This window comes from Rhopalosiphum padi, chromosome 1, assembly GCF_020882245.1.
Source record: "Rhopalosiphum padi isolate XX-2018 chromosome 1, ASM2088224v1, whole genome shotgun sequence".
NCBI classification, from domain to species: domain Eukaryota; kingdom Metazoa; phylum Arthropoda; class Insecta; order Hemiptera; family Aphididae; genus Rhopalosiphum; species Rhopalosiphum padi.
The window spans coordinates 25,630,348-25,645,533 of record NC_083597.1 but is presented as its reverse complement, the minus strand read 5'-3'; the positions used below and the strand labels follow the sequence as shown (position 1 = coordinate 25,645,533).

The window sequence follows — 15,186 nt, the reverse complement described above, 5'->3', positions numbered from 1 at the left end:
TATTTTTAAGTAAGTGCATACAAACAAGACATAAACCGTTGGCCTTATTGTGATGGGCTTTGAAGCGCTACTGATAATATATAATATACTTAGATAGGTACCTACTACACGTCTAAAACGTGTGTACGGTCTGCCATAATTTTTTGGTACGATCGAGCAATAAATTACCGTTTGTTAAAACAACATTATACCTGGTATTGTTTATGTTTACCGAATCGTAAATCTATACTCCTTATCTCGTCGTTGTTGCATTCGTTACACGTGACGTTTTGACTAGACGCTCGTGATGATAGGTATTTGACGGGAACACAGAGACTGTATGACATTTTTCATATAGTCTGTGGCGGGAACGTCGCTAGGAAAATGGACGCATTCCACGTGGTTGTTTTGACGTAAGTTATTTCGTCCGACACCATTAATAAAGCACGAGCGGAAGGCGCGTAATTTTGTGTAATTTCTTTCAGGTCCGCCACGGTTCTGTCGTTGTACCGGACCGTTTCAGCGGGTACGAAAATAGGCGAATTGTGCGCGTCGTCAACGCCCCAGAACAAATGCATGAGCGTCAACAAGACGGATGGGTATCGAGTGGCTTGTAGTGGTGGTTTTCGCGAGGACTACTCGGTCGAAGAGTGAGTAAGTCGCGGGTGAATATTCGTACATACCTACACTCATATAGGTATTTACGCATGTATCGAATCCTTCGATGATATGAGATGCTTACGAGATTTTAAAGGTGGCATTTTGATTTCATTTGTTTAAATTAAGTACCTATAGGCAGAGATAGGAAAAATACACCATTTCACGTATTTTAAATACAAAACATCAAATTTGGGTACCGAAATATCAAGTACATTTTAAATTTTTGAGAAAAATACAAGATATACTATATCTGATATTATTGTATATATCTATTAGGTTCTGAATGGAGCGATGAATATGTCGGTTGGTCTTACAATAATTGTGCTGATGTTCGTTTTTCTCTTTGTGTCCGGCGTTACCTCAAGGAGAGGTAAAAATGCTAAGATTTTCAATGTTGAAGTTGGTTTCTGGTAGAAAGTTGGATATAGTTGGTTAAAAGTAAAAAAGGCCAGTACTTGAAAAAGTATTTCAATAAAAAATGTTAAAAAAAAATTAGAAAAAAGTTTTTGTTTTTTTTTGTTGTAATTTAATAATGAAAATCTGTAGACTTCCAAAATATATTTACACTAACATTTTTGGACTCTTTTTTTGTGCTATCCATTTATAGATATTTAAATTTATTTTTGATAAAATTTTTGTATGCGGGAAAAAAGCTTGAAGTTTTATTACAAGGTTCTACGTAAGTTATTCTTACTGCGATATGATATATCAAAAAAAAGATAGTCAACATTTTTTTATAAGTATTAAAGTTCAAATTTGTTACGAAATGCGTCGAAATCATGAAAATATTTTTTACTTCAAATTATATCCATACGTTGTTGTTTTCACAGAAACCAAAAGTATAGTTTTATCAGGTTTTATTGTAATTCAAAAAGGAATAATCAATAAGTAGTTACCTACTTGAAATTTTACCAAATGTTTAGTTAAGTACGAATTTTTTCTGATGAATGATTTAATTTACAATGATATATGGTTTTACTTTTGTTTTTAAAGACATTTTTTGCATTAGAAAAATGCTTTAATTTACAACAATATATTTTCTGATAGTAATTTCACACTGAAACCAACATTTTTAAATAATAAACTAACACAATTCGCTTATAAACATTTGAAGTTTGAAGTTTCGAAAACAAATTTTCTTATTTGTAACAAAAACATTATTCGAGGGGCTTGGAACTTTTATGTGTATATAAATATTTTCTAAACATTAAAATTAGTTTTAAGCTATTACTTATTTTTACCTATTATGAACTTATTCACACAACTCTATGGCAACGCGGTATTGACTCAAAAGTTAATAATAATAATAAATTATATAAATATATAATTTTATAAAAACTAAACATGAATAATATAATAAATGCATTGTATTCGGTAAAAATTAAATGTAACAATGAAATAAATTACTTAAGTCTTAAATAGATAAAAAGATAAGACATGACATGTACTTAAGTAATATAGGCTGACAGACTTATCATTTTCGCTCAGATTCGTTTTCCGTATACATTTAATTCGAATGTAGTACAATATGCATTACAGACTTACAGTAATTTACTCAATACTCGATTAAAATATTATCCATTTAAATAAAATTGTACTTGAATGATGCCCAACTCTGAGTGTACAGCACAGCGATTATCTACTTAAAAATACTTTAAAAATTAACTGCAATCACGTTTAATTGAAATACTACCCATCGCTGCATATAGGCACTTAAGAAATAACAACATCAATATTTATGAAAAAAGTAGATACATAGTAATACTATGTAATATAATATGTGTAAGGCCATTTAATTAGTGTTCGAAACACTGTTTGTCAGTTATTTTTTATTTCAAATGCTTACACTTTGTCATTGGCCGTTGGACCACTTCGATCCAGTCATGTCGCTGCGCCTTTACCCAAAACTCGTGAAATTGACCATAACCAAAAGCAAAATCAAAGAGATTGTCGGCGAGTTTCCGGAGTTCTTACACAACTTAAAGGTAATTATCTCGGTCATGAAAAATAAACACATATGTTAAATTTATAGTTATATGTAAGGATTGAAAATTATAGAAGTTAAAATAGGCAAAATATGCATGAAAAAATTTTAAATATGCAAAAATATTATTTAAAATTCTGAAAAAATCATTTATTGTTGATAATAATATGCATAAAAACAAATGTATAAATACATTTTTAGTTAATATTTGATGGATATGACGATAAATACCTACGTAAAATAATATTGAGTTTTATATCTAATGTTATTTAATATACATAGTTTAAGAAAAATACAATTTTTTAATAGAAAATATTAAAAATGCTTAACATGCGTATTAAAATCAATAAAATATGTACTTTTTCCTAAAATGGATGAAACATGCAAAATATGTATTTTAAATTTTCGATTTTAAAATAAACTATAGAATACTGATTAGTTCAGATTTCTAGCATGGTCTGCTATAAATCGAGATCTATATGTTCAATACTATGCAATCTCCTATAACTTTCGAGCCTTAGTTATATGTACATTATATAATAATATGAACATCATTATTATTGTTACTCAACAAGCTTATCATGTATATATATATATATATTTTAAATATACTTATATACATATGTATTTATTCGTTTCGCAGGTGATCTAAATATTTAATGCAGAAATATAAAAATTAGTTTTTTTATTCACTATTATAAAATTTAATATTAAGAGAAACATTTCCGGAGATGTATGTCATACATTTTTCGCAACGTTTTCATTTTTAATATGGACCACATACATTGAATAGTAAATGGCGTGTTCCCGCCAGCTTTAGGGTCTATTATTTTTTTTCTTCAAATAATTGACTATTTTGAATACATCGTACATCTAATAAGTATGTGAATATATAGGTATTTAATTAGGTACAACATACTTTAAATTGGCCTTACGCGTCGATATTATTATTTATAAATCGAAATTAGTACCAAAAATAGTTCGGTAAAATTTATTATAAATTACTAAACCGTATTAAGGTCTGGTAGGTCACTTAATAAACTTAAGAAAGGGCCGGTAGATCAGCTACCAAGCGAATGTCAATATATATATATATATGTCTGTTTAATATAACAATAGTATGGCCTGTAAAGTAATTAAAGTTAGTTTGTATAATTTATGTTAATACCATCATGTAAAAAGTTACTTAACGTTATAATTTATCATAAAACTGACGTTGGTAGATATATCTATAGAGAGTATCTTCTACACTTAATATATCCACTTTCGAAACTGAACTAAACGAGTGTATTTTAATGAGACAAATTTTGTAGACCATTAATTTTTCTATTTTTTCTATCTTTTCCTCTGTTTTCTGTATTTCATTATTATTGAAGGATATAGAAAAAACACCGATTGTCTGTTAAAAATAAACAGTTTAATTTCCTTCTTTAAATTTTATTATCAGACGAAATTTAATGCTTTGTAGGTATTAAATGTAAAATAATATGTAACGGTTTGTTTTGGCATAGGTAACTAATTTAGTAGTGATTGTAAAAGATTACTGTAGTGGTACACAATGATATGTAGGTATACTATTGTGTTTCAAAGGATCAATATTGGAATTTACCTATTGTTAATCTTGATCCGAATCCTAATTCCAGGCGGCCCCTCCAGAGTCTGGGGATACTCTGAAACCGAGTTTTCCCATAAAATATTTATAAAAGTTACTAATAAATAATTAGAATGAGAAATACATAACAATAATAATACGATTATATTTTGATCTGAATAGAAAAAGCGTATTTTTTTATAATATGATTAAAGTAGCCACTTAATTTATTAATTTCGACGGATTTTTGGGTTTTTAAGGTAACGACGCTGGTCGCCAGTTGAGTGAAACAGCTGGCTGACCGTTTCAGTCATAATATGCGTTGTCAGGACTGTGTGTTGCGGTATTAGCCATCGTTTATAGACATTAGATAATGAAAGTATTGAAACATTTGAAATTGGGTTCTATTTCATTGTACATCGCCGGCATGGCATTATCACCCGCCACGTCATTGTACGCATTACGCTGCGTCTCTAAGTTTTACCCCGCGCCCTGTTTTATTAGTTATAATAGTTATATTATATAATATAAATTTAAATGTTCAGTCTCCCCGACATATTTGTCCACTACCATTGGCCGCCATTACTTAATTCTTAGAATCACTGACCTTATAATAAATTATGCTCATTTTGTGCGTGTCAATTAAATTATTAAATCAATAAATATGTATTTATTAAAACCATTCTATGAGCGTATATTAGAGCGTGAAAAAAATTATTAGGTACTATTAAAACTATTACAGCAGCGATAGTTATGTATATTCATGAACTGTAGGTACTGTAGGAACCCTAAGTACATTACGCTATTACAGTGTTTGACCCATAAACATATTAATATGTCTATGGTTTGACCCTATCAGTGACATTTTTAAAATTAATATATTGGAGAATTGTATTTTATTAATTTAAAAATTTACGATTATAATCAAAATGTTGGTATATATTATTTTAAACTCAAATTTTAAAAATTAAAATAAATTTATCTTTATTTATTGATCAAGTGTTCCTTAAACATCTAAAATATATCCAAATAACTGTAGAGCTTTTACTTTATGCAGGTATGTATATAAATTACATTTTAAATAAAATTATGAATTTTCATCAAGTAAATAGGATAACAGTCTGTTGGTAGGTACCTAGCTACTTACTTGTATTAAAAATATGTATTCAAATGTGTAATACGTATGGCATACATTATTATGTTTATGTGCTACAGAAGGCAGTGTGAATAAAAATCATCGAGCTTATGGGTTTTAGAAATTTTTTTTTGTAACATGGTTATTTGGCCACGTGGTCAAAAGGTCAAATAATAGACTATTAGATAAGTAACTATCCTAAGTTTTTCTTGTAACCATTCGTTTTTCCCCAATATTCGTACGGGTTGGTCATATTTCTTTATTTTGTTGGTTTTTTTCAATAAACTACGTAATGGATATACAGAAAGAGATAATGTATTACAGTTTGCGTTATATACCCGTAGATAGATTGTTTACACGTCATAGTGTAATAAAGAGCATCTTGAGTTCATTTTTGTTCGAAAAACGTAATCACTTCAAAATGTATCTAAACGTATTAGGTAGATGGATTTTTCTAGTAAACATAAAAACTTCTTCAAAACCATATGGAAATAATTTTCATGAGAATTTCATTAAAAATCAGTTTTTGATAGAGAGTTATTTTTACATATCCGAACAATTTGTATTATAATTGAACATATTTTTAATTAAAAATAAACCATCTACTGCGGCTATTGTATAGAAAAAAACTATGTCTGATTTTTATCAATACATTTATTATAATATGGTAATGTGCTACATAAATGAAACATTTTTGAACAAAAGTAATTGTATATATTAAATACGAGTTATATAACAGTAATCAGATAAATTACGAACAAAATATAATAAAATAAAAACAGATTGCGATTGCGGATTTATTAATGAGTTTATGGATAATGATTGGTTAGAGATAGCACCTTTGGTAAGAAGTATGTATTTAGAACTGATGATAGAAGGAAAATTAGTGGGCTAATAGTAGAATTTAAGACTGAAACAATTTGAGATAAAATGTTATAAATTTATGGTAATGAACTATGAAGAGTTATTGTTGTTTTTAGTATCAATTTTGCAAAGGAATTTTTTTTATAATTGTTTATGATCGGAAGATGCTTTAGTTAATGAAATATCTGGAAATATTTATGAGATAACAGATCTATTTGAGACGGTTCATCTTTTAAAATGTATAAAATGTTCGTATCACGGACAACTTTTATAATTTGTTGTGTTCACTGAGATTGACGCGCATTTGGAATTAAATCGTCTTGTATATATTTTGCTAAAATTATGCGTTCTTTAGAAATTGATCGTTAGGAAAAAAAATACAATAGGTACGTTATTTATGCGCATAAAAATAACAATTTATTAATGGACAAATAGAAAACACTATTCTCCCCATCAGTTAACTCGGGTTCTTGTCGTCTCGCAACGTTGTATGTCGTTAACTGTATAGTATCATTAAGTTGGGTATGTACTTTACTTTTTCCTTATTAGACCTGTTTTAAAATTCATTTGTCCGGGACTTCCACCTTGCGAGTCCAATTTTATTTATGGCGTTGAAAAATGAAACATAATTACTACACGGCTGAGCATTTACGTAGTTAATTTACGATTCAAAACAAATTTCTTACTCGTCACAACTTATCACAACTACAAGCTCACTTGTATCATATTATATTCTATAGGTACAATTATTATTTTTCAACAGTTTGTTTTGAGATATTATTTTCATTTTCATTCATCAAAACTTACACACAGGACCATAACAATAGAAAAATAATTCAAATAGTATTTGTCTGGATCTAGAATTCATATAACTCGACAAGATTTGATTACGATTGCATAAAAAAAATAATAAATTAAATGCGTGTAACGCTGTAACAAGACAATTTTGAATTGGAATATTTTTTTATCAGTTTAAGTGCTGGGGGTTTTTCAGAATCACAATAATTGACTGAAAAAATGAGTGTAACATGTTAAATGGATAATTGTATACTTGTTTAAATATGCATATTTTATCCACTGAACTAAATACACATATGTATTTTATTTTTTTTATTTGTATTTAGTTCAGTGATTTTATTCCTTTAATTTGTGTTAAACTTAAATAGGTAAGTGCTATATTATTTTAATGATGATTAATAATCACAGAGCTCTTCTTCTTATTCCTTTTTCGAATAAAAAATACTACCTAGTAAATTATAAAAATAATAATCAAGTTTCCATCTTGGGTTCTTCGAATATAATATATAAATATTAAATCTACTACTATAATACATTTATTTACCGTTTATTTTCTTTTAAATCAGTGCTTTTATAGTTGTATGTGCCTTACAATATTTGTATGTATAAATTGTAAGGACTTGTCTTCTTATCTCATTAATTATTTTGAAGTACCTACATAATATAATATTATATTTTTACAATTAATTTTATCTCATATAATATAAAAATTATACATCAAAGCGTATTTTATTTGTGTATACAGATAGATAAGACAAGTATGTGGGTTACATGATAATGAGTAACTTATTTAGTTTGAGTTAATATATTATATATAAAAAGTGGTAAATGCTTTTTTGAATGACAATGGAAATTAAACCATGTATTAATCAAATACAAAATAATGTGATGTGGTGCGAAATAAAATATTTATTTATATATTAAAATAGATTTATTTTTATCGATAGTCTTAAATATTTTGTTAACCTATTTAAATTATATTTTTTCATGAGTATATAAGCTACCTTAACTTATGAAGTTAGATGCACTCATCATATAGGTATACAAGGGTTGGTTGTTTTAGTATATCTAATTTTATTTTTTTATTTTTTATTTTTTACTATTTCTAATGGTTACTTATAACAATTACTTGACTACCTTTAATTAGCTGTTACTTAGTAGATTTCGATTTGTAAATGTAAATGTTATATTATGTAGTTGAATTATCAAATAAATATTACGATATTTGGTTTTTATTTACAGCTTTATATTAAAATTGGGTATTAATATTAAAACTAACGAGTGCATGGCACATTATGATACATGCATGTGTGATTATGGGAAGCTTACCATAATGGGCTTTCATATAAAGTATTAAATTTATATGGTGTAGGTAGGTAGTGTTTAAAACTAGTGATGATAGTAAAATAGAATGTATTTTTACAATATTTTAAAACGAAATGAATAAATGAATGCATAATTTAAATTTGTACGTTAATTTATTGTAGACTTTAAATTTATCCCATTTGAACCTTGAGCGTGTTAAGTACAGTACATTTAAGTACTTAACGTCTTTGGAAGTCTTGGATTTGAGTTACAATAAACTCAATCATTTATACTCGCCTACAACGGAATACTTACCGAAATTGAAACAAATTTGGTTAGCCGGTGAGTAACGCGTTAATTATGTACTTATTAAATATTTTCATCGTTTTATCATCATAAAATGAAATTGTTTATCTTTTAGGAGACTTTTGGTTTTGTAAAAATGATTTATTTTGGTTACTTCAGCTTCATGTATCAAAAGATCCGTTGACTTTCAAAGTGATGGATTTCAACCGCATGACTTGTGGTGGATATAAATACATCGGAAAACCCGTGATCCCTGTATTGCGGCTATTAAGTGTATGTTATATTAATAATTAAGATAAGAATTTTTTATACGTTTATTTGATATTATATGAAATTTAATAATAATTTGAATTTAAAGTTCATAGAATTAATATAGCGGCAAGGTAATTACGGAATAGGTGTGTCATCTGGGCTGTATCCGAGTTCCGTCCTAAGAACTTGTTTTTACACTAATTCTGTCCAGATTAAAAAAAGGTACATACCAATTCCGTTCAGATTAAAAAAAAGTTACACACCAATTCCGTCCCAGTTAAAAAATGTATATACTAATTCCATTCTTAATCAAAAAAGAAGTGTAACTACTGCAATATTTGTAAGTAAAAAATTATTTTAAGTACCTATACCTTATTATAAAAACTTAATTATTATAAATTTAGTTATCTTACCGTTTTTTATATATGCTTTGCATTGTTTTTGAATACACTTCCGGCGTTGAATATTGTTATTCAATTCTTTGTGAAAACAACATTTAAATTTATTTTAAATAAATGAAAATTTTACCTTTTTCACTGTGCATAGGTATTATTCATTTATAATATTATATTAAATGACACGGATACGCACAAATAACGACTATAATATAGTTTATTTGGTTTAGTTAACTGAAATTATATTATCTTTATTTCAAATTATTTCTTAATGATATTATATTGTTAAATTCAATTATTTAGAGCCATAACTGAAATTATATTATTTTTATTTCTAAATAATATAATATTATTATATTCGATTGTCGACGTTATTAAGTTGTACATTTTGTATATACCTATTACCTATATTATAATATAAAATAACATACAAGAGGAACATGTACTGGAATAATTAAATGTTTGACACAGTACATAATTAGTATAGGTACTCATTAAAAAAAACTCTGGACGGAAGTAGTATATTTTTAAATTACATTTTTTTTTTTATTGGACGGAACTTAGATGCAGTCGTCATCTGAAATGACATAGTTGTACATTTTTTTTTATAAATACAATCAAAAGTTCTAAGTTATTTTTTCTAATAAAAACAGAAACTTTTTTTAATCATTTATTGTATACATAAATGTTTATATTAACATATAAATATTAATAGATACATGTAACGTTTTTAATAAAAATATTTAATTCAGCTATATTTAGGCCTGAAATTACGTCGAGTCCATGAAAGTTTATTTTAATTTATTTTTATAATCACACTTAAACACCTACATATGATTAAATATGGGGAAAAAAAAATAAAAAAACGAAACTTACAAGCATAAAATGTATGCGTTCCTTCAGGATTTGGAGAAAGAGTGTCCTAGCAGTCCTCCTGACTATTGTGTCTGTACGTTGGACAACGTAGTGCGTGGTAGAGGTGCATCGTTTTACTTACATCCAGTGATAACAGTGGATTGCAGTTATAGAGATTTGAAAATGTTACCAAAAATACTTCCACACAATACCACAACGCTATTAGTCCAAGGCAATAAGGTAAAATATGTTTTGAAAACGTTATATTAGTAATAATTACTATATAAATATACAATCGTACAGTATAATAATATTTTAATATTATTCAAACACATTTGTCACCAAACTTCCGAAGCCGAACCGGTTAGAAACATATAAACATTATTTTACGTAAAGTGTTGTTATATATGTACGTATAATAGGTAGATAATAGAATCTATTAAATAAATCTATCTAAATATACATATAACTCTAGGACAATCAATATATTATTGTCATGCTTATAGTGATGAGTGATACTAGTGTTCTAATGTAGTTATAATTTAACGTTATCAGAAAACTTTAGAATTGGGGAATAAAAAACAAAATAAAAAAGCAATAATGATATTATGTAACTATAGCGAAAATAAACTTTTTCAATTTATCTCTTTATCGATTTAATAAGTGAATAAAGAGGATATATTTTATTTTTTTAATTAGAACAGTTTGCATAAACATACATATCTGTGCGATAATTTTATAGAGAACCTAGTTTGTTAAATAAATAAATAAACAAAATATATTATATTATTATTGTACATAATATATTGATGTTATGTCAATATCAATCAACTAATTATTTTCTTCTATTTTAAAAATACAGTTTGTTGGTATTGACCTTCGAATTTGGAAAATAAATAGCTTATCACAAAAAAATCTCATTAATAGTTAACGTTGAAAAATAATATTAGTCTTATACAATTTTTAAGCCCATGTATTGTTGTAAACGAGGAATCGTGTATTGGAAATCGGCTTAAATATAGTAATAAATACCCAAGGGTATAAGGGATAATATCGTAATAAATTAACAGCGTGTTTTGTACTATATCCTATTATAAATGGTAACAATTATTGGTAAATTTAGATATCTACATTGGACGATTTGCTTACCAATCGCTATTACATAAAACTTTTGGACATTCATTTGGACTACAATCGGATTAGTTCAATAAGCATATTAGAAGGATCACATTGGTTGTCACATTGCAGAGTTATGAGTTTGAAAGGAAACAATTTGACTAATGTTTGTGATGATTTTTTTTTTATGAAATAAATTAACTGTCTTACACATATTATTTTATTAAAGGTACCGACTTATGCATTAGATAATGCGTTCCAGCGAAATCGTAACATCGTTCAACTTTATTTAGGTGCTAATCCTTGGCGTTGCAATTGTTTGTTTGCTCCAGCTTTCCAGGTATATTCACATAAAAATTGTTCATACGTTTTTATGTAACTTTTGTTTTTATACTTTTGGGATTTTTTAAGGACTTTTTAATTAAATATCAATCACTGATAATGGACTTATCAGATATAAAATGTTCATACCAGCAAAATGATGAATATTACTTAACTCCAGTAAGTGCTTTTGCAAAAATTGTGTAATTATTTCATTATATTTAATTAAAATTTACGACCTGATAGGTAACGTAAGAAGTATTAAACACTGGTATGGCTATATTATATGAGTTCGAAAATTGACGTACTAGTTGCAGATTTATTTTTTTTTTGGGTATTCCTTGTTCAAATTATAATGCAATAAAAAATATAAAATATGTTTAAAATCAAACTAGGGTAAAAGAAAATATGTAATCCATATAATTGTATGATAAAACTTAGAAAGTAAAGCTTTTTGTTTTTCATGTATACATAAATTTGACATTTTCATAATCTTACTTATGAAAATAAATAATATATACCAAAATTAACAAACAACAATTAGGTAAATAAATTATTTAAATTTTGAATTTTAATATACTTATAAGTTCAAATAAAACTTTTAGATTTAACACATTAAGCATTAAGTATAATACATTTAATAATTAAAAACAATTATATTAAAAAATAAAATTTAACGTATTTTAGATTCACGATCTTCCCCGGAATACATTGTGCAGAAACTCTGCGACGGACATGGTGAATTTTTGGGATAGTTTGAATGTGCTGTTGGCTAGTTTGATAGTAGTTATCATTTTAAAGTTTATTTACGATTATATTATGTATAAAAAATATGGCAGATTACCTAGGATTATAACATTATTACCATAAACTTATAAAAAGTGGTAAATGTTGTGTTTTAATAATTTTCATATAAAATTTGAATGTAATATGTTCTTGTATATGTTTTATTAATTGTATTTTAATAAACATATTTGTTTGTTAAAAACTCCTTTAAAATCTTAAAATACACTGCAGCGTAAACAATTTACACAATAATTAGTAGGTATAGGTATGAAAAAAATATGCTGTGATTGGTCACAAAACATTAATTAATGTTTTCCATTTGGATGGAGTTCGAATTCTGATGACAACGATATATTGTTTTTTTTTTTTTTTTACAAAATTAATTTAATAATTTGTTCTTCAATGTTGATGATGAAAAAAATATACAGCATTAAACGTGTGTGTATTTTTTTGTTTTGTTTTTAATTAACATTTTTATTTGCTACACTTTCTGCTGTTCCACATACTCGTCAGCATAAATGAGACCCGATGTTTAATTTGTAAAAAAAATCCAAATATTATAAATGTCTGGTCGACAGAAAAAAAGAGAGCTTTGCTCTGTTTCTACACACAAAAGTGCTGAAATTAAATATAACACAAAAATACGTGAAACACATTTTATATATTATGTATTGCTGAATGTGTAGGTATCAGGCAACTCTGAACCATTCCAATCGCTTTTAGGTAACGTTTTGTTATTTCATCCTCAACAGCTTAACACATTACTTAGTACATATTAATGGCATAGCTATTTTTAAATGTGATAACAAACCGAAAAATTCAACAGGCTTATCATATTTTAATTAAAAAATAAAATTATATTGTAAGAAAAGTGGAAATGATGACATCGTTCACATAGTGAAAATTCAGCAACTCTTAAGATGACCTATTGGGGAAAACTATTGTTGTATTAAATTAAAAAAATTAAAGTGACCGTAATATATTCTAGATAAGAAAGTTGATTTTGAGTGGAGTTGAGTAAACTATATAGCTTTTGTATTTGTGTTTAATCTAAAAAGTAAAATATAAAAATGAATTTTACGAATAAATATTTGAAAATACATTTAAATAACCAAATTATTGATGTATAAAAAATAACGAAATGTTATAAAAAAATTTCAAAAATGTTTTAAAATATCTATAGTTATTAATTATTCATTTTTTTCAATATAAATATCTTGCAAAACTATAAATGTTATAATATCGAAAGTCAATGAATAGATATCTATTTTAAAAACATGTATCCATTAGCTAAAGATTTTTGACTCTAATAAAAGAGAAAAGGAGACGTAGATTTATAAATTCACAGAAAATGTTCTTGTTTTTATTTTTACAATTTTCTGAACGATTTCAATTGATCTAAAATAAAATAAAATATTAGGCAATATTATACGTCCCCAATGAATTATTTTAGCAGTTAAAACTAACTTATCTTTGTTAACTTGCTCATGTTTTTTGAAAAATAAACAATTTTACATAATTAGAAATGGTATAAGCTACAAACCACTTTACAAGCAAATTTTTCGAATCGATTTAACTTATTCGTGGGGGAAGGGGAGAGAGACTACTTTAGTAGACATAGGCAATTAATCAAGCTTCTGGAAAACAAACCTTTCAGTGCGAATACACGTTAATATAGATGAAATACAATCATTTATAAGTACACAATTTGAAAACTTAAAAATAATCTTTATTCATTTGATCACGGTTAAAGAAAAAAAATTATTTAAAATTATATAAGTATATACATTAAATATCTACAATACTTTTTTTATCATTAATTAAAATTTTGATTTCAAACTTTAGTTAAATAAGTTTGAAATTTTGAATATACGCTAACAGATACTTACAACATGTATGTACAACATTTTTTGAACGATTGAAAACTTGGAAATAACAAAAAGCCTAGATTTTAAAAAAGTTGGCCGTAATTTAAACTTTTGTGGATAATTAAAAATAGTTGATCTTATAAATTATTAGTTAACAAATGCTTACAAATGACTTCCTAACTAGGTATTGAGAAAACTTGAATCAAACATTTATAATTTCGGATCCTAATTTCATAGACCTCAAAATATAGTTATTACTAGTAGAGATTTGTATCAAATCAATATATTTTGCTTGACGTTGTAGTACCTACATGATGTTTCTAGCGAGAAGTTTTCATAAGATGACATTATGGCAGGTGTTTGTATACATAAATTGTTTGTGTAATCGATTCAATTGTATTACTGCTCAAAATTGAGAATCAGTATATAAAATTACATTTAAAAAACTCAAAATATTACACGAAATTGGGTCGACAGAAAAAATAAAGTTTTACTGTTACACAAAATTATTGAAATTAAAAAAAAAAAATCTAAAATACGAGAAATACATTTTTTATAAAATGTATTTTATAATGTTTATGTATAATGTACATGGTAAGATTTTTTCCTTTTCTACATTTTAACACAATTTATTCATATTAATAATTTAACTATTTTACGATTAGATACCTACGATTAGATTCAACGCGCTTCTCTTATTTCAGTCAGTGACTTAAATATTTATTCAAAAAAAAGGCAAGAAAGCGCATATATTGTTTGCACATAAAAAAAAAATAGGTCACTATTTTGGGTAAGCTATTGGGGTAAGGTGTTATGGTATTACATTTGAAAACTTAAAATGACTATTCTTGCATATTAGAAAGATAACTCTGAGTGGATAATGTTAAGAAAATAAATTTACAATTATCATGAAGTAAATATATATAGATATATGGCCACTATAGGTAAAATTTTAGGAGTGGGGGCAAAAT

At 26.5% G+C, this 15,186-nt stretch overlaps 1 protein-coding gene across 2 annotated transcripts; it reads left to right on the top strand.

Moving 5' to 3' along the window:
- Nucleotides 1-260: 260 nt before the first annotated feature.
- Nucleotides 261-12,786, top strand: LOC132918386 (protein singed wings 2). Of its 2 annotated transcripts, none has more exons than XM_060979587.1 (10): nt 261-392; nt 465-629; nt 2,462-2,624; nt 8,499-8,658; nt 8,738-8,895; nt 10,173-10,364; nt 11,248-11,406; nt 11,470-11,580; nt 11,652-11,741; nt 12,249-12,786. In XM_060979587.1, the coding sequence occupies exons 1-10, from the start codon at nt 364-366 to the stop codon at nt 12,429-12,431; spliced, it is 1,410 nt and encodes a 469-aa protein (XP_060835570.1). In that variant the 5' UTR covers nt 261-363; the 3' UTR covers nt 12,432-12,786. The 2 variants fall into 2 exon arrangements, with proteins under 2 accessions (XP_060835570.1, XP_060835571.1); XM_060979588.1 differs by having other exon boundaries at nt 465-633.
- Nucleotides 12,787-15,186: the final 2,400 nt, after the last annotated feature.